The sequence below is a fragment of the Lissotriton helveticus genome, chromosome 11, assembly GCF_964261635.1.
Source record: "Lissotriton helveticus chromosome 11, aLisHel1.1, whole genome shotgun sequence".
Lineage (NCBI taxonomy): Eukaryota > Metazoa > Chordata > Amphibia > Caudata > Salamandridae > Lissotriton > Lissotriton helveticus.
The window spans coordinates 109,681,798-109,699,966 of record NC_136072.1 but is presented as its reverse complement, the minus strand read 5'-3'; the positions used below and the strand labels follow the sequence as shown (position 1 = coordinate 109,699,966).

Genomic DNA, 18,169 nt, shown 5'->3' with positions numbered 1-18,169 from the left:
AGACAGACAAAACGCGACTTAGAAGCATCAGATGAGGAAGGACTACATTACCACGGAGTTAGAAACAAGACACACTTAAATGTTTTCGCAAATTTGTTAGTGCATTACGTAGAAACTATGGAAATAGAAGATTGCTATGTCTGCATGAAGCTACCTACTTCTGTGGCTGAAGGCGTGACATATCATCATCTACCTCTGACCTATGGAATCTCCTGTAGTATTTTAGCAAGCTTATTTTACAAAAGAGGACCGTTACAGTACTATTACTCTAATAATGACGTGATCTTTTCTGAACTTCCCATTCGTGGAAATCTGAATCCTGTACATACCAAAAGTGACGTAATACGATATATGGGAGACTATTTTCTGACTATAGGCAATATAGACATAGCTGAAGCACACAGAGATAACTTGACCTGTACATTACATGAACAAGAAAAGATATTTTTAAACATGGCAGAGAAGAGAAGGGAGAGTTTCCAAAGGAAGGCAAATGACAAAAGGCAGAAAACACCTAAATGGGCTGAGAACATGGAAAGCACCTCAAATGGCGGGGCAGGGCCTGCTTTGTTGCTGGATTTCGAGAAGAAAGGGAAACTCTGTCTTCATCGCGAGAAGACTAGTTATTATAATAACATTTTCATTGGTTCCAGTCAATGTGAACACAATTACAAAGTAATTGGAGGTTGGGGATTCAAAAATGGGTCAGAGCCTGTGTTTCCTGGAATTTATTATATATGTGGAGACATGGCTTATTTCAAATTGCCGGATCACTGGTATGGAAGCTGCTACTTTGGCATTGTCTTCCCGAAAATATACCATGTGAATGAAATTTCTGGAAGCAATGAAAATACTAATGGCTTAGTGCGTAGTAAAAGAGAAAGCATAGGTGAAATAATGGGTAGTATTTTTAGTGCACTGATACCTGGAGTGGGAGTGGTTCTGAACACTCACAGAATTTGCAAATTGTCCACAATAGTGGATGTGCTGTCTACTGACACAGCTCATGGATTTCTGCTGGTCAATACTGAAATGGTTGCGATCAGATCAATGGTTTTGCAGAACAGACTTGCTCTTGACACCTTATTAGCAAAAGAGGGCGGAGTCTGCCGGATGTTGAAGGCGCAACATTGTTGCACTTACATTCCGGACAAAAGCGTACAGCTCAAAAGATATGTGAAAAACATTACTAATTTGGAAAAGGAACTCAAACCACTCTAGGTTGACAGTGCCTGGAAGAGACTGGTTGATGGTCTCTCCAATGTAGGTCATTGGTTTGCTAGTTTAGGTAAAAGCTTATTGTTTAAGGTACTGATGCCAATTGGAGTGATAGGTCTTATCCTATTTCTCATATTCGTCTGTTGCAAATGTCGCAAACACACAAAGAAATACCAAGTGAATGCGAGAGGAGTGAAACGGAGTGCGGATGACCTTGAATTGGAAGAAATTAATAATAAGATTTATAAAAAGGTGAAAAATTCTCACCCTACTTTAAATGAGAAAGAAAAATTGAATCGCCTGTTGGAAGAGATAGAGATGTACAAGGTGTGAAAGAAAGTTGGCATCTGGTTCCATTTTTTGTGATGATAGTAAATATCATCAAAGAGGGGATTGATAGAGCAAGATTTCGCATCGCGACTTGATCGATTCAAGAACCTCGAAAATCTATTATAATCTCGTAACTTAATTGTTCGTTTTACTAATTTTATGTATTTTGGATGTGCGTGGGTATCATAGAGATGCTTGCCTATGTGTTTTACTAATACGATTAATCCTTGTTCCTAAAATGGCCGCTGCTTGACTTTCCTCTTCTGCGCATGCGTCAGTCACACTCACGTGACTTCGTGTAGAGATAGTTTTGGAGGGAAAGGGTGCGCATGCGTAATAAGCAATAAGATGGCTGTGCTTTGATAACGTGGTGAAGCTTTGTGCTGCTGCTCTTGTGAAATTGTTCGTTGCACTTACCATTAATGCATAGTATATTTTTATAATGATAAACCTGAAATGTGAAATCATGACATGTAATACATTCATTTATTTTTATGTACTAATTTGTTTTCGCTTACTTTTCATGTATCACGGGAAATGGGGGTCCAAATGGGTCGTGAGCCATTTTGAAGGTCCTTTCTGCGCATGCTCAAAATGCGAGGCCAAAGACAACCTTGGACCGTGGAACTCAGCCAGCTGGCAGCCACAGTCAAGATGCTCCTGAGAGAATTACCTCTGACCCAGGAGGATGGAGCCAATGTCCCTATATTGTTACAAATGTATAAGTTTCATTGTATTCCGTGCGACTTCTCGTGGGAACCCAAATCTTGCTAGGCGGCACCTTAGGATGCAAATTAGGCCTTAGAATAGTCTGTTCTGATTGGTGTGTTAACCAAATCCTACCTTAGGACCAATCCAAATTGAGGATTCTGACACTTTGCAACATTTGGGGGGTGGTACCCTGTCCCAAAACAGTATAACTAGCCTAGATTTAGCTAGAGAAATTGTCCGACTTGTCTGAATAGCTGACCTGTCACTGACCCAACGCACTCAATAGGTGACTTGATACAGAGGTGCTGCGGAGCTCTCTGTCCGAAATTTGACCATAGACTCTGAAGGTTTTACTGAACCTTATGTGCTGGCGAAGCACTTTTTCTGGGAATTCGCTGACCCAATCGGGGTCCTGATCGATAGCTGCAGAGAGGGTGGAGCGCAGGCGTTGCTTCCGAACTGCGGGTGCTGGTCGTATCCTGGTGGTCCTGTCCTGATCCGAATCTGGGTTTCCTGTCCTGTCCTGGGGTGTCCATTCTGCACCTGCTGTCCCACTGAGGGTTATCCTTCCTTGAGGGTTTTCCTGTCCTTAACTGACCCGTGGCCAGGGTTGGTTTTCACACCAGTCTAGGTAAATATTGCTCTGAGTTCTTAAACTGCACCTTTCTATTTTTCTGTCTTTGCTTTAATAAAGACATACCTTTGCACGTGAATAATTTTCCATGCTTTCTCCTGCAACCATTGCATTTCATAAAATCATTTGCATTTGATTTCATAGCGTGTTCCTATGTTACCCTACCTTTTAGAAATCATTTTCTGTATTGCAATTTGCAACTTCCTGATATGGTCTTGGTTTTTCTTTCGTAAACTGACTAAAGTAACTCAGATTTATAGCGTGTTCACTTTGCCCTTATCTTAGTTTTCCTCTCACTTAGCGGGTTCCCTGTCGCACTAGCATTCTTTTGATAAAACTGTATGACTGCCCTTTATTTGAATTTAAGATAAACTTTCAAAACTTCCAGTTGTCCGTGGTCATTTCATAAAAAGTAAAGTCATATGTTGAATAGTATATTTTGCTGCCTTTCCTTTTACAGCTAGCTCCCTGATCCATCGTGGTCATAGGTACCCATAACGGTGGATGGTAAGTGGGGTACACTGGAAATAAATCGAAAGGGAACTTACAATTACTGGTAGTAGATTGTGTGGTCACCTGATCAATGTATATGATAAAGTAAAGTATATGGGCCCGAAGCCAGAAGTGGCGAAATTATTGGTCGGGTGACCCGCGATCTCTAGCACAAGAACCGCAAGAGGTCAGTACTCGCGACTGCAGCCAGACCCAAACTCCGCCTCTCTCTTGTACGCGCAGTAAGCCAGGCCAATTACTTTCCCTCATTACTATTCCATAAGCAAAATGTATGAATTTTAGTGATGTGGTGACTCCAATATAGGTCCATTAAAACGGTCCCCGGGCTCTTGTTAGTTCCCGGCGGCTTTATTAAACGGGTACCTGCGTGCAGAGATTATCTCCATAAAGGGCCTGCAGCACCACCCTGTGGCAGGCCCAAGATAGCGCCTGGCGTTTTGTCCAGATTTCAGTGGTTTCCTCTGGCCAGAAGGATGTGCGTTGTTTACACGAGTTCAATTTAAGCCCCGTGTTTTTCGGATTGGGGGGGCGTGTTTTGGTCAGATGACGTCACGGAGAGAAAGGACCGGAAAAAACACGCCCCCCAATCTGAAAAACACGGGGCTTAAATGGACAGACGCCCCTCTCCTCCAATAGCTGGCCTCCGTTTAGGAAGCCAGCCAATGGAGAAGAGGGGTGGGTTTAAGCCCCACACTAAACAAGCATTTTCAATGCAATAGGTCTCGCAGTTGTGAGAGTTTGAGCTATTGGCATTGTGCGTGGGTGAGTGGCGCTGCGTGGGTGAGTGGCGCTGCGTGGGTGAGTGGCGCTGCGTGGGTGAGTGGCGCTGCGTGGGTGAGTGGCGCTGCGTGGGTGAGTGGCGTTGCGTGGGTGAGTGGCGTTGCGTGGGTGAGTGGCGTTGCGTGGGTGAGTGGCGTTGCGTGGGTGAGTGGCGTTGCGTGGGTGAGTGGCGTTGCGTGGGTGAGTGGCGTTGCGTGGGTGAGTGGCGCTGCGTGGGTGAGTGGCGCTGCGTGGGTGAGTGGCGCTGCGTGGGTGAGTGGCGTTGCGTGGGTGAGTGGCGTTGCGTGGGTGAGTGGCGTTGCGTGGGTGAGTGGCGTTGCGTGGGTGAGTGGCGTTGCGTGGGTGAGTGGGGTTGCGTGGGTGAGTGGGGTTGCGTGGATGTGTTGCGTTGCGTGAGTGGCGTTGCGTGTGTGAGTGGCGTTGCGTGTGTGAGTGGCGTTGCGTGTGTGAGTGGCGTTGCGTGTGTGAGTGGCGTTGCGTGTGTGAGTGGCGTTGCGTGTGTGAGTGGCGTTGCGTGTGTGAGTGGCGTTGCGTGTGTGAGTGGCGTTGCGTGTGTGAGTGGTGTTGTTTGGGTGAGTGGCGTTGCGTGGGTGAGTGTGGTGTTGCGTGGATGATAGCGGGCTTGCGTGGGTGTGAGTGGCGTTGCGTGTCTGTAAGTGGCACAGAGCCTTTGATGTGGCAACTTACTGATTAGCATTATTAAAAGTTGCATGAAAATGTATTTTATTATTACTATTTATTCTTTGCCAAGCACTCATCACTGATCTGGGCAGCAGTCAAAGTGCATAAATAAAAGTAAGTGAACTCTGATCCTGGGGGATTTTGGTAGATGTTTACGTACAGACATACACAATACAACGCACATACCTTAAATGGAAAATATAAATGCAACTTACCTTTATCTGTCGGGAAAAAAAATTGGGTAGGAAAACTAGTTTGGTTAATGCAATCACTTTAGGCCCCTGCATGCTACAAGCGGGGACGCATTTTTAGTTTGAAGAATGTGATAAGCTGAAGGAGGAGGGGGTGCGAGGGATGAGGGAACACGGCCTGGGGGAAGCTGGCTGGGGAGGAGAAATGCAAGGAAGTTAGGGGAGGAGAAGCCGAGAAGCCGCAGAGCGCACGCTGGGCGAAGCCCTTTGATGTGCTGTGCGGCAAATGGAGGGAGGCTGATGCGCGTTCATGTTTGAACACGTGGTTCACATGAACTGCATGAAAACGCCATGAAAACGACAGCAAAAAGCTGGTGGTTTCATGAGCATTTTCAGCACTTGAATTCTCGTTCCTCAATGCGCTTGCGCGCATTTAAGGTCACGAGACCTAAAAACATAAGATCTTGCCGGCGAGACTGCGCAGGCGCAGCCTACGCAGACTGAGACCTAAAAAGGCCGACTGGAATTCACCAGCTTGCTACAATCCAATAACATTAATAGATAGCACAGCTAAAAATCCTGGGGTGGGTTGTTCTAGAAAAATTGGAGGACTGGGCTGACACTCCTAAGACAATCCCAAGTTGGAAAACGAGAGCGCAAGGTGTTGCATTTGGCATTACACAAACTGACGCTTACACAACACACTGCGTTCACTACAAGGTAGACAAGCTAACATTATGAAGCGTTTGGTTACATTTTAAAGGTTCCGTTTTTGCCTTGTCAGAATAAATCAAAGCACAGAGATGGGAACGTTGTGAAGGCAGGAGTCATTGTTGTAAGACCTCTAGCGCCAACCTTTGAAGCGCCATTCTAATAGGAAACAAATAGCAATATCATTTAATATAAAATCTAAACGCTGAAAGGTCTCATCTTCCAGTGATACTCAAAGTACAGCCCGGGGCGAAAGTGGCCCTCCCCCTGACCTTTACATGCGGCCCTCTCATCAACAGCAGCACTGAGCTGCTTTTTACTCGAGTCTGCACTAACATTTAAAGATGTTAAACAAACAGGCAAGCATTTATTTAAAGGTCAATTTATGCTAAATTCCGGAAGTAACTAGGGTGTCCTGCACCGGGTAACTTTAGAAATACCTTCGTTTTTAAAGGCATCTTACTGCGAAAGTGTAAACTTAGGATAAAGTCTATTCAAAATTGAAACTGCGTGTTTCATTCACATGAAGAACTGTTTCACCTTACTACATCAGATATTATCAGTGCACTGAGAAGTATTTTTTTAAAGTGATAGTTTCCAACATGAATTTTGAAACATTTATTCTTCACCCACCCGGACAACAATGCCAGTAGTTAACTAAGAGGCAAGTCAGTTTTTATGTGCTCTCATTGGGTGGCATCGGTTTAAAAAATAAGTGAATAGCATTATAGATTATTAAATCAAACACAGGAGGTGATGTTGTGCAGCACACATCCTCTAGTCAAGTTTTTAAAGGTCCTCATATGTGATAATGAATAAAAACGAGGACAAGTGAAATACAACAATTTTCCAGGATCTCACAATTTGGTTAAGTGTAGAAGCTGAGATTATTCCCAAGGTTCTGGTTTCACATTGTGCAATTCAGACACTAGATGTATGTGCTTCGCTTCCACTACACCCACATTACCGCCAACCCTCCTGCCCCTCCCCAATCCCCGACCACCACCAACCTGCTGGCTTCAATGCGGCCCTCGGTCACATCACAGACTAACTCTGTGGCCTCTCTGGGAAAATGATTGAGAGTACCCATGGTTTATACTGTCGAAGCCAGTCCCATACAGTGCATCTCCGCGTGAAGAAAGCAGGTTTAACAGTCACTGAAACAAAGGCCGCAACACAACCCCTTAGTCATGCCATCACTGCAGGAATCACACCTGGATTATACAAGTTAGAACAAACTCTAGGTACACAATGGAAAGGCAAATATTTGCTATTTAAATAAAGGGAGCACTGGGCTCATCTGCTTGAGCATCAATGCTCACAGCTCTTACAAAGCTGTCAAAATCGCCATTTCTGAAGAAACAGATCATTTCCTCTACGGGGGGTGTGGGACACAATATTCCTCTCAAAAATGAAAAGAATTAGTAATAGTGTATGCCAATAAAGAGAGCCTAGCACGACTTGCAGAACTGCTGGAGGCCTATGACAAAGCAGGCACTTGGCAGAAAGGAGTTTCAAACCTTAAGCGTGATAGTCAAGAAGGCGTTCCCCATTTTGAGTGGTATACCCCAGGGTGGAACAAGCATTGGCAATGTCAATCCATATGGCTTATACCTAGGGCTCCCGGTTTTATGGTATTTTTTATGTCTGTATTTAAACATATGTATTTTTTACTCATTCTATCTTAGTTCGTCCATATTTATTCTGTGCTTACTGTAAAAAGTAAAGCTGCAAGGGGTATATTTCCAATTTTATTTAACCAACCAATGTTTTCTCATGTTTGAATGTCCAATTAGTTTTAGCCATTTACAGTATAATTAGGTCACCTGAAATCATTTGCATTGTAGAGCAGCTGTACTGATGCACTTATTTAAGCTTCATCAGGAAATCTTTTTTTAAACTCCCTGTCCGTCAGTCTGCATAGCTACTGAGCGGGCATGCATGACTGACAGTTGTCAGGATCGTGCGGAAGAAAGAAAAATTTTACTTTCCCTGTAGGCATGTGTTTGTAGCATGTAGTGCTGTAGATTCACCTGATATTCATACTCCTGCCACATAGTGTTGGGCTTGGACGAGTGCAAATTGTTTTTCTTCGAAGTCCTTTGGAGTCACTATGTATTGTGACTCCATCTACTGCTGGTAATGCTCATGGGCATAGGCTCCATTGTTAGATCTCACAAAGGGTGAGGGTGTAGATGGAGCATAGAATTACAGAAGAGATAACTATGCAAAGTAATTATTAAGATAAAAGTTAACACCATCTACAACAACCAACTGGGAAGGAGGGTGGCGCATGTGCATCTACAGTACTACATGCCACGAACAGATGCTTACAGGGTAACATTTTCTGTTTGTGGCATGTGTATAGCTGTAGATACACATGCTGTGCACAGACTGTAAAGCAGTCCTCCCAAAGTGGTGGTTTAGCCTGAGGACGTTGAAGAAGATTGGAGAAGTATAGGAAGGACGCCTAGCCAATGTTCGCTTGCTGGCGATCCAAGACAGCCAAACAGTAATGCTTGGTGAATATCTGTGGGGTTGACCATGCTGCTGCTTTGCAGATGTCAACTACTGGAATACCACCCTGAAAAGCCACAGAAGCTTCTTTTTTAAGGGTGAAGTGGAGTCTGGGAAGAATAGGCAAGGGTATATTTGCCTTAGCATAATTGGTCTGCATGCACTTTACGAGCAAGCATGTTACACCTAACTTAGAAAGAGCATGCCCCTATGAAGTTTGGAAAAAGACACCAAGACCTGTTGCGTCTTATGGAATGGCTTTTTTTGTCAATGTAATCAATGAGTGTTTATTTGAGATCCAAAGTATGCTGAGCACGCTCTGCTACGGAATATGGATGTGGAAAAACATTGGGTGTTCAATTGTTTGACTGAGATGAAAACTAGAAATCACTTTGGGCAAGAAATTTGAGTTTGTTATCAGGACTACCCTAGCGTGATGTACCGGGAAGAAAGGTTCTTCCAGGATAAGTGCATGTATTTCACGGACACGCCTGAAGGAAGTGATGGGTACAAGGAAAGGGACAAGAGTTAAGTGGTTCAAATGAGCACTATGTTGAGGTTCCACACAGGGGTGGGAGGGTGTCTATGGTGGGATCACCCTTTGGAGGCATTCCATACAAGCTTAGTGAACAGTAATTCTGAAAAAACAAGTGTGTTTCCTATTTTACAGATATGCGGCAACAGCAGCTAAATGAAGTCTGATAGAGGAATAGGCAAGACATCTGCAGGTGAAGTAGGTAACAGATAATGTATTGCACGGAGGTTGTGAGAGGGTTAAAATGTTTAGCAGACTATAGTTGTAGGCATGAATGCTTACTTCACAATGGTCATGCATTCTGTGGAGATATTGAGGTAGCCAAATTCTAAGCACTCCGAAATCAAATCGCAGGATTGAGCTGTTGGGGATTGGGTTGCCGGACTGTCTTGATTTTGGTAGAGAAGATCTGAACGGTTGGGAAGCTTATTGTAAAGCACTAGAGAGAGGTCGAGAGGGTGGTGAACCAGTGGTGGTGTGCCAAGCTCGGGCTACTAGGATGAAAGTGAAGGATGTTTGTCTCAGTTTTCGTACTACAAATGACAGGAGTGGGAGAGGCAGAAAAGCACAAACAAATATCCTGACCAATTAATCCACACCGCATTGCCCATGGGTTGGGGAAGCCTGGAGGTAAAGCTTGACATTTTTCGTTTTCAGCGGTGGCAAACGGGTCTCGCTGTGGGAACCCCCAACAGTGAAAGTACAGGATTAGACCTTGGGAGTGGAGCTCTCATTCCAGAACTTGTTGATGCATCCCACTGACCAGGTCTGAAAGTTGTTTTCCAATCCCAGGAATGTACTAGATGAGGAGACTGACTCTGATGTACCGCCACCTCAAATTGTTCTGGACTGAAATAGACAACTGCTGTGGGTCCGTGCCCACTGTTTTTGTAGGTATAACATGGATGTGTTGTTTGTCCGGACTAAGGCTACTATGTGTTGAATGAGTGGAAGGATTGCCTTGGGGGCCAACTGGATATCTAGCAGCTCCAAGTGGTATATCTGGAGACACCTTTGGGCAGCTGTCCACACACCCTGGATAGTGAAATTCTGCAGGTGCTCTCCCCAGTTGGTGAGTGAGGCGTCCGTGGTAATGGTATCTTGCAGAACTGGGTCAAGAAAGGGCCATCCCTGTTAGGTTGTTGGCATTCCACAACTGAAGAGAGCAAAGAGTACAGCCCCAGATCAACACTAGATTCTACCAATGACCCTCCACATGTGACTACTGTGCACATCCAAAGTAGACCCAACGTTGGTGTTAGAAATGATCTTTCCTTCCGTGACCAACTCCTGACCCAATTTTGTAGATTGGTCTGGGAGGTGTTGGATGAGGCCTTCCATCTGATCCCAGTGGGTCCGGTCGTAACGGTAAAGTAGGCCCACAGAATTAGCAATGCGTCAATGTGTAGCAGAATGTGTGGTGATGCTTTTCCTGCCTGCATCAATATTTTTATTCTCCTGGTCCAGAGGGAGCACATCTCCTGTGCTCTGGGAGATACTGCGTTTTCTGGCTGTGGGTACAACCAAGGAGTCAAGGGATAGCAAGTCTGGTGGAAGGCGGGTCTGAAGGAGACAACATATTTGTGATCCACCCTTACTAGCTGTCTTATGCATGCCTTTTTTAGCATGGGCAGGTACTAGAGAGACCTCTGTGTGGAGGAGAAAATCTCAATTGGGAAGTCATCCTCAACAGGCTGAACACGGATTTCCACCTTGTGTAAGGTGGCAGCCTGGTGCATCACCTAATGGTATGAGGTGGAGTTGTCTGGGGGTGAGGATTTCAGAGATTATGGGTCCAGATTACTGCCAGCTGGGTATCGTAGTCATCCCAAGGGTCACTGTGGCCAGAGGTGATCATATGGCGGGTCATATGGAGATCCTTGGCTGCCCCCCACCCTCAGAATGTGAAGAACCCTATGGTGAGTGAGTGGTGAGGTACTCCTGTTATGGCACCAATGTCTCTCTCTCTCTCTTTCTCGCTCACTCTCTCTCCTTATTTGATGTGGCAGAGGTCCTGCACAGTTCAATCTAAGAGTTACTCGAGGGATTTAACTTCATGTACAACTAAATATCCTACGCCCCTTATACTGCTACGGGCCAGCGTCCAGGCTAATTTATCAAACAGTTCTGGGAATACGTACGCACAGTCAACCCATGACCAATTAAGTCGAAGTTTATTATTTTCCGACCTGAATGATTTATTTTGCAGGAAGTACACTGATGCACTGGGTCTTCACAGTAGAAATATTAACATTGATGAATTGGAAGAGAAGTGAGCCTGCGGTAAGGTCCAAAAAGCTATCAGGTTATGAAGATAAGAAAGCCCTGTCAAAAACATGATTCATAATGTGTACTTGAGGCCTTTGCTTTGCCTTAAACCTCAGACAAATAATTGATTCTTGCTTGTCACTATATCTATAAACTGAAAGACAAAACAAACACATAAAAAAGCACGATTTTATAAATATATCACACCACATTATTTTGAAATCTTTAAAATAATCTCAACCTTTTAAATCCCACATCTTTACAAACTTTTTAGAAAGAATTGTTTTTTTTTAATAAAAAGTTGCTCTTCATGCCAAAATGCTTAAAGCGTTGCAAGTTCAGTTTTTTTTTAAAGGTGTAGTTGTTAATTAATGGACAAACACATTCTTTAAAAAAGAACTCCGAAGTAACAATACTTTTTCATTAAAATGCGATTGAAATGTCTTGCTCATCAGACAAATGTCAACTTATTCTCTACACCAACTCAAAATTACATTTTACATTTTCGAAATGTAGAAATTTCCCTCCGCAGTAAGTGATTGGCAATTGATAACTTGGAAATGTAAGATTTTTCAATGATAAACTGATGTTTTGTCTTTCATAAACTCTCCTCTCTTCCGTCCCTTCCCAGTGCTTGGCAACTCCAGTGGTTGGCAACTGTCAAATATATTTCCAAAAGTTTGTCATTTTTTACAAACACATTTAGAAGAATCCTCATTTCCAACGGCCTTGCTCCAACTTCCAATTTTCTTCTACCACAACAAATTAAAATGATTTGTGCAGACTGAAAATGGAGATTTGCACGGAAAAAAGTGCAAAAGCAAACATATGTTGCCTAATTACATCAATGGTTTAGCTGATCAAGGCAGAGAATCCTATTCACAAAAGCATGGTACGTGCACAGTCAGTTGAGGTTTCGAATAAACGTGTATTATGCCCAGTGCCTTTCTGGTGTCGCCCAGAATGGACCCTATTTGCTTAGATGCACAGACTAACCCAATATCTACCATGCCCTTTCATTCAAACAACGTCCTATGTTTAACCAAATGATATCCCCCTCACTTGGGTCAATTTACACCCCCTATATTAAGCCATGAATGCCCTTTGGATACATCACTTGAGTCCATTAACACCCCTACTTTAAAAACCTGAATGCCTCTTGGATACATCACAGCTAAAACATAGATGAGCCTACAACATTGAAGAGTAGATTCTAAAGACATCGGAGGTGTCCTGCAAGCTTTTCTGGCTCGTCAAGATGTTGCTGGTAGATATACTGACAAAGTTAAAAATATGGGATAAACTGGGATGCTGCCTTGTTGTATCCGGACGTGCACCGCAGGAATCATATCTCTAACAACGGAGTGTGAAAGGAATTGTTTTTAAGATGTATAGTAGAACCAAATCACAAGTTACATTCCACCAAGATACTGTGGCATCTGGTACCAATCCGTACAATGTTTATATGTTACTCTCAATAATCCCTCACTTAAGCACCCCTTATGCCACTCATCGGAGGCTCAATTAAGGCCAGAGTAATATCACTCTGGCGGAAGATGCCTTAAATCAAACATCCAAAATCACTATTCTGCCATAGAATCCCATGTAATGATCCTGAAAGAACAGCCTTTCGCCAGGCAGAGAGCATCTTCCAGATCACTGCACACAAAGTGTGTACTGTCCAGGAGCTAAAATGATTTATTAAGAACAAATTCACTATTCGGATTCAGCCTACCAGAGAAGTAGATCTGCAAGGTTTGAAGAACAGAACAGGACAGCACATTCCATATGAGGATTATACCTACAGAAATATGCATTACTTGCCTTAGTTTTCCCACCCATGTATTATCATCTGCAATGTCTATTACCGACCAGCAGCACAAATTGCTTAATGATACAAAAAGACAGGCCTAGCAACATACAACTGTTGCAGTTTAACTGATGTGTTTTAAGTGTCCTTTAACATCATTTGTTTTCATTCAGTTAGGGAGGTGGTATTTACTCTGTCATGACACACCTCATAAATTCTTCAATCAAACTTTCATTCAAATCTATTATTCTATATTAATCAGGGTCTCGTCAACAAAGGGATTTGCTTCGTAATGCCGGAGTTCCAATTTCCTTCATCAAACGTTTTCTAGAGCAAGATTCCATAGGACTCATTCATAAATAGAATAGATAATGCATGGAAAAAAAGAAATGAAGAAAATAAGAAACTATTAATAAGACAAGATCAATGCGATGCAAAAACATTTGTTCGAAATGCATGGCATCTGTTCCACAGAAGGGTTTCTGCTCACCTTTATCCAGTTTGCTGTATATATGTTTTGGAAGATCTGGAGAAGATTCTACATTGGGTGGATAAACATATAAAGCTCTACTGTGAGGTCCACCAGCATCTCGAAGATCAACTGCGTCTTTACAAACATTAAGGATATTTCGTCGGAAGTCCTGGACCTCTGGGTCTTTCACCATGTCAAACTCACATACGGGCATGCCAATAGCAAAACCTGTAGCAGCAAAAAAGGCAAAACAGAAATTAAGCACTTGCAGATATTTTTCACAGAAAACGCAGATAGATATCCTGACATGCAAGCAGAACTAATCAAATTCAGACGAGCTGTGATTAAAAGGCTAGAACACATGCAAACGGTCTGATCTCCACTGCTCTGTACAAGGAGTAACACAACAAAATTGTTAGATAATAATTCTAATATTTGAGGAGAAGTGGCGCACACAAAGGAGAGAGCAAGAAAACAAATGCATTCCAAGGAGTGCTGAAAGAAGTTACAAAGCAGTTTCCTCAATGTCAGCAGTGGATGTATACAAGTCATCTAATGAAAAGGATGGTAAAAGAGCAATATGGGAGTTCCAGGTTACAGGAAAGTGCTCTAATAGCAGCAAATGCCCTCACACACCCTGAAAGGTGTCAGCCTTCATCATATGGGCATGATCTTCGTCGGGCTGGCACTGCAAAGCCAGACGGGCACCCTCTAGGGGCTCATTGCCGAGATCTTTTCAATGCAGTCAGGTGACGTGTGGGTTGTATGGCGTGGTGATTGGAGGTGGCTTAAAATAGGTGCAGTGATCCTAAATGTCAGATCATTTAATGAAAGAAGCACACTACCCTAAATAAAAACGTGGTGCTCGATTAAGATATAATGGTCTTTACTGAGCAAGGTGTGTCAATTGGTAGTGAAATGCAGTCGACAAGTTTCTTGCCTCTGTTGTCCAGAGGAGCAAATGTCAATTTTTCATGATCTAGTACTTAAACCTACAATACTTCGTGACTAGAATCAATGGATAAAGCTAAATGAAAATAGTAAACAGTCACACTTCAGGTCGCAAGGGGCAAACTTACCTGGACCTAGTCGGACAAATTGGCCTATATGGATGCCAAATTATTTAATTTACTAATTTCTTCTACCACGAAATCTATCAATATGATTTGAAAAACTGCAATTAATATATTTTCAACTGCTTGGTGGGAATGGATATGAAACATCTGAACTGGAATCGACTTATCGCTGAATAAGAAGCTGCTTTATATCATCATCAATTTGGAAGACTTTGGATATTTCTCACTAATAGCTATTTCCATATATTACTTTAGTTTGTATTAGATAGTAATCTATAAGTAATACTATTTTTGTCTTAGTTTTTTATGTTCAGTGGGTTATATATTTTCATAAAATTGTTTAGCACTTCCTCCACTCTTCTTCGGTTCTACACTATAGCTGTTATTTTATGTAGGTTTTCATGTTTTCATGATATAAAACTCAGAATAATCTTTTGAACAGCATGGAAACCAGTAATTAATCTGAGCCGGTGGGGGCACCGGCACTTATTTTTGGGGACCTGCATTTATTTTTCAGCATTGGATAATTCCTGAGTGCAAGAGAGGGAAACACACACACACACACACACACACACACACACACACATCGGAAAGACTGAGGAAGAGAAAGATGACAAAAATATCACAAAGGGAGAAAGCAGGAAACCTGCAAGAGTGAGAAAAAGTGCAGATAGTGTATTTAAAACTACAAGCCTTTGAATGCAGCGCACAACATTTAATTGCACTGGCCACCAACTTCTAGGGAGAGCTTCGGGCATCGTCTCTCTTTATATTACAAATTAGCACTGCGGAAATAGACAAAATTATTTGAAGCATACTTAATAGAAACATGGCCTGCAGGTCCACAGCAACAAAACCGACCTCTGCTATGCCAGTTCTCTGAAACGCCCGGTAGACCGTCCAGCCCTGCAATGGAGTTGCTGAAACATGTTTTCCTTTCACATTTATTGATAAGTGCTTTTTGATAGATTTGTCAATTGAGATGGGTATCGGTTGCAATCACCCGACATCGATCTAAGTTATAAGACGTATTCCATTATTTTGGCAAGTATGTTAATTATGCATATTGCTTTCAAAGGTAGTTCCACTGTTGGTAAAGCATATATAACCCAGCAAGGACCCAATTTATTGGGGTTAAAACATCAAAATGATTTAGGGAGTAAATTTGGTCCCTATGCTGTGTACCCCGTATAGGTGTGGGTTAGTCAATTATTTAAGAAAGAAATAAAACCCAAGCACGACTTCATTAAGGTAATAAGAACACCCCTCTCGTCCCACACTAAAATAGACCAACTCAAATAATTTCTAGGGCTGTTCTAGATTTAGGAAGAAATTTGCTAATATTGAGTAATCCTAAAGAAAGTTACTAAATTATACTGGAACGAGGACCGTACCAATATACTATGATTTGGCATCAAGGAGACAACTATACTCACCACTGGTGCCAGCCAGACAGGGTTAGTTAGGGGCTATGTTGACTCCAGTTTAATGCTAAAGTGTGAAGCACACACGTTACTTGGTGGTTTTTCTTTGTGGTATGCAATTTACACTTCACGCATACCATAAACCTGTGAATGATGCATTCACCACTAAGGGATCTGATCACAACACACCAGCATTTCTAAGTGAGTCCTGGGTCTAGAAGGTTGTCATACCTTAGTCTAGGAGTACTTAACTGGGGAGAGGATGTAGCCTTGCGGTTAGAGCGGTCAACCTCGAAGCTGGGGAACTGGGTTCGAATCTCGGCAACTATATAGGTTTTATTTGTACAGCTTACATCCTTAGATTGAATGCCATCTCGGAAAACCACCTTCCACTATGCTTCTTACATCCTGCCTGAAAAAACGGAATTTGATTCATTTCGGCTTAATTCCTCTCTTTTGTTTTGTCTGAGTGACCCGCTACTTACCTTCCATCCACCACATGCTTTCTATTTCTGGGTATAGCTTTCTCTCAGTCTCAGGTCTGTTGGCCTTATTTTCTTATTGTAATTCCGCCAAAAGGCAGACGCCTCATTTCCTAGATAACATGCACTCCTGCTTTAAAATACTCTCCTTGCAACCTAACATTACCTAATCTCCCCCACCAATCATTCACCTGAAACCACACAGCCCCAATTAATGATCACACCTAACTGGCATTAATATAACCTATCACAAAGGAACTGGACTAAATGCATGCTAACCACAATAACCAACATTTAACCACTGGATTAAGCACTAACCTTGGGTTCCGGAATGGTGTGCTGCCCGCTTAAAGCGCTTCAACTCCTCATCAGGGGTAATAAGCGCCATATAAATGCATTTACAATTAAGAGAATCGAGTGAAGGTTCAATAAGGTGACCAGGTCTAATATACATGATCTAACACCATGTTAGAGATTATCAGCTTTGCCAGCTGTGATAAAGTAAAAAAAACTTTCAGTCTGCCTTAATCTATTGTGGGGGTTTCCTCCAGGCCATGGTCCAACCTGGCAGCAGACATACGGGATCAATTTAGGTCAAGGGATTACACTGTAAATGTATCCTTGTACAAACAGACTATTACTCAAATGGTTTGTCCTCAAAGCAGTTATTCATACCTCAACTAAAGTAATAATTAAGTTTCTTAGAAATGTCTCTGTAAACGAAGGCATTATTAATATTCTGGTTACAGATAAAGGCGTCCAATGGACATCGGCAGAAATGAAAGTTTCTACAAGAGATGAAAATCACTCCCCGCTAAACAGCCTTGTAGTGCCATCGGGCAAATGGGCTAGCTGAGAGTGCAAACTGACTTATAAACAAAAGTATCTAAATATCAAAAATAAATTGGTAAAGATAGGAAGGAAACACTGCTTAACAATGTGGGCATATTGACCCAGGCCCTATTCAGTTATAGAGCATCACCTTTTGTCCCCCTTTAATGGTAGCGGGCCAGTATTTTACCACCTTCCCTCAGCAATGTACAGTGGTGTTTAGTTTATCTTCACATGGTCTCTGTGGCGCTGCAAGTACTTTTTACTTCATTGCAACATTCTCATACTGTAAGACATACTGCCCCTTGTCAAAAACCAGGGTGAAGGATTGTCTTAACATGCATCAGTCAAAGCAAAGTTATTAAAATAAATCATGCATAAATAGAGGAAGTGGTTTTGAAAACATATTCAAGCCACACTATTGAAAGACACTGCTTGGTTGCTGAGATTGTTTCATCAATACCAAACCGCTCGAATAAGCAATGTCATTGGGAAGTGACTGAGAACAAAAGTTTCAGTTCAACCACTGTCAAGATTCAATATTTATAGTGCAGCACATTCTGACAGCCAGTGTTAGCATGGGGATTACTTGCATGCTGAACTTCCTCATTATGAAAATCAGAAAAGCGGAACTGAGAGCACAATGAACTTTAGCTCTGAAAAGGAGAACTAAAAAATGTAGAAAATCTCTTTAAATTCGCTTCCATCGATATATAAATCTGCAAATAAAAACATTAACATAATGACAACACTACTGAATTCTATGTATCAGTCCTGGGCAGCATAATTGCCCGTGAGCTGGGAAAGATATGTCCAGGCTGGGGGGGCCATGCGTTGTGAAATATAAAATATCTCCCTTCATCATAGAAACGGAATCCTACTAATTCGGTTATGTTTTTGTTGGGAAGGGTGGACATAAGTGTAACGGTTAGTTAGGACTATAGGTGCACGTCTGATATATAGTTTGTGCTCAAGCAATCAGTCT

The 18,169-nt window shown here is 42.5% G+C and overlaps 1 protein-coding gene across 3 annotated transcripts in view; it reads right to left on the bottom strand.

Annotated features, from left to right (window-relative positions):
* Positions 1-18,169, bottom strand: part of PIK3CA (phosphatidylinositol-4,5-bisphosphate 3-kinase catalytic subunit alpha) — a 339,084-nt gene that overhangs the window by 277,563 nt on the left and 43,352 nt on the right. For all 3 annotated transcript variants that reach the window (XM_078665664.1, XM_078665663.1, XM_078665665.1), the window contains exon 2: positions 13,390-13,599. In XM_078665664.1, the coding sequence (XP_078521790.1) occupies positions 13,390-13,599 (210 nt within the window). The remainder of the gene's footprint in view (positions 1-13,389; positions 13,600-18,169) is intronic.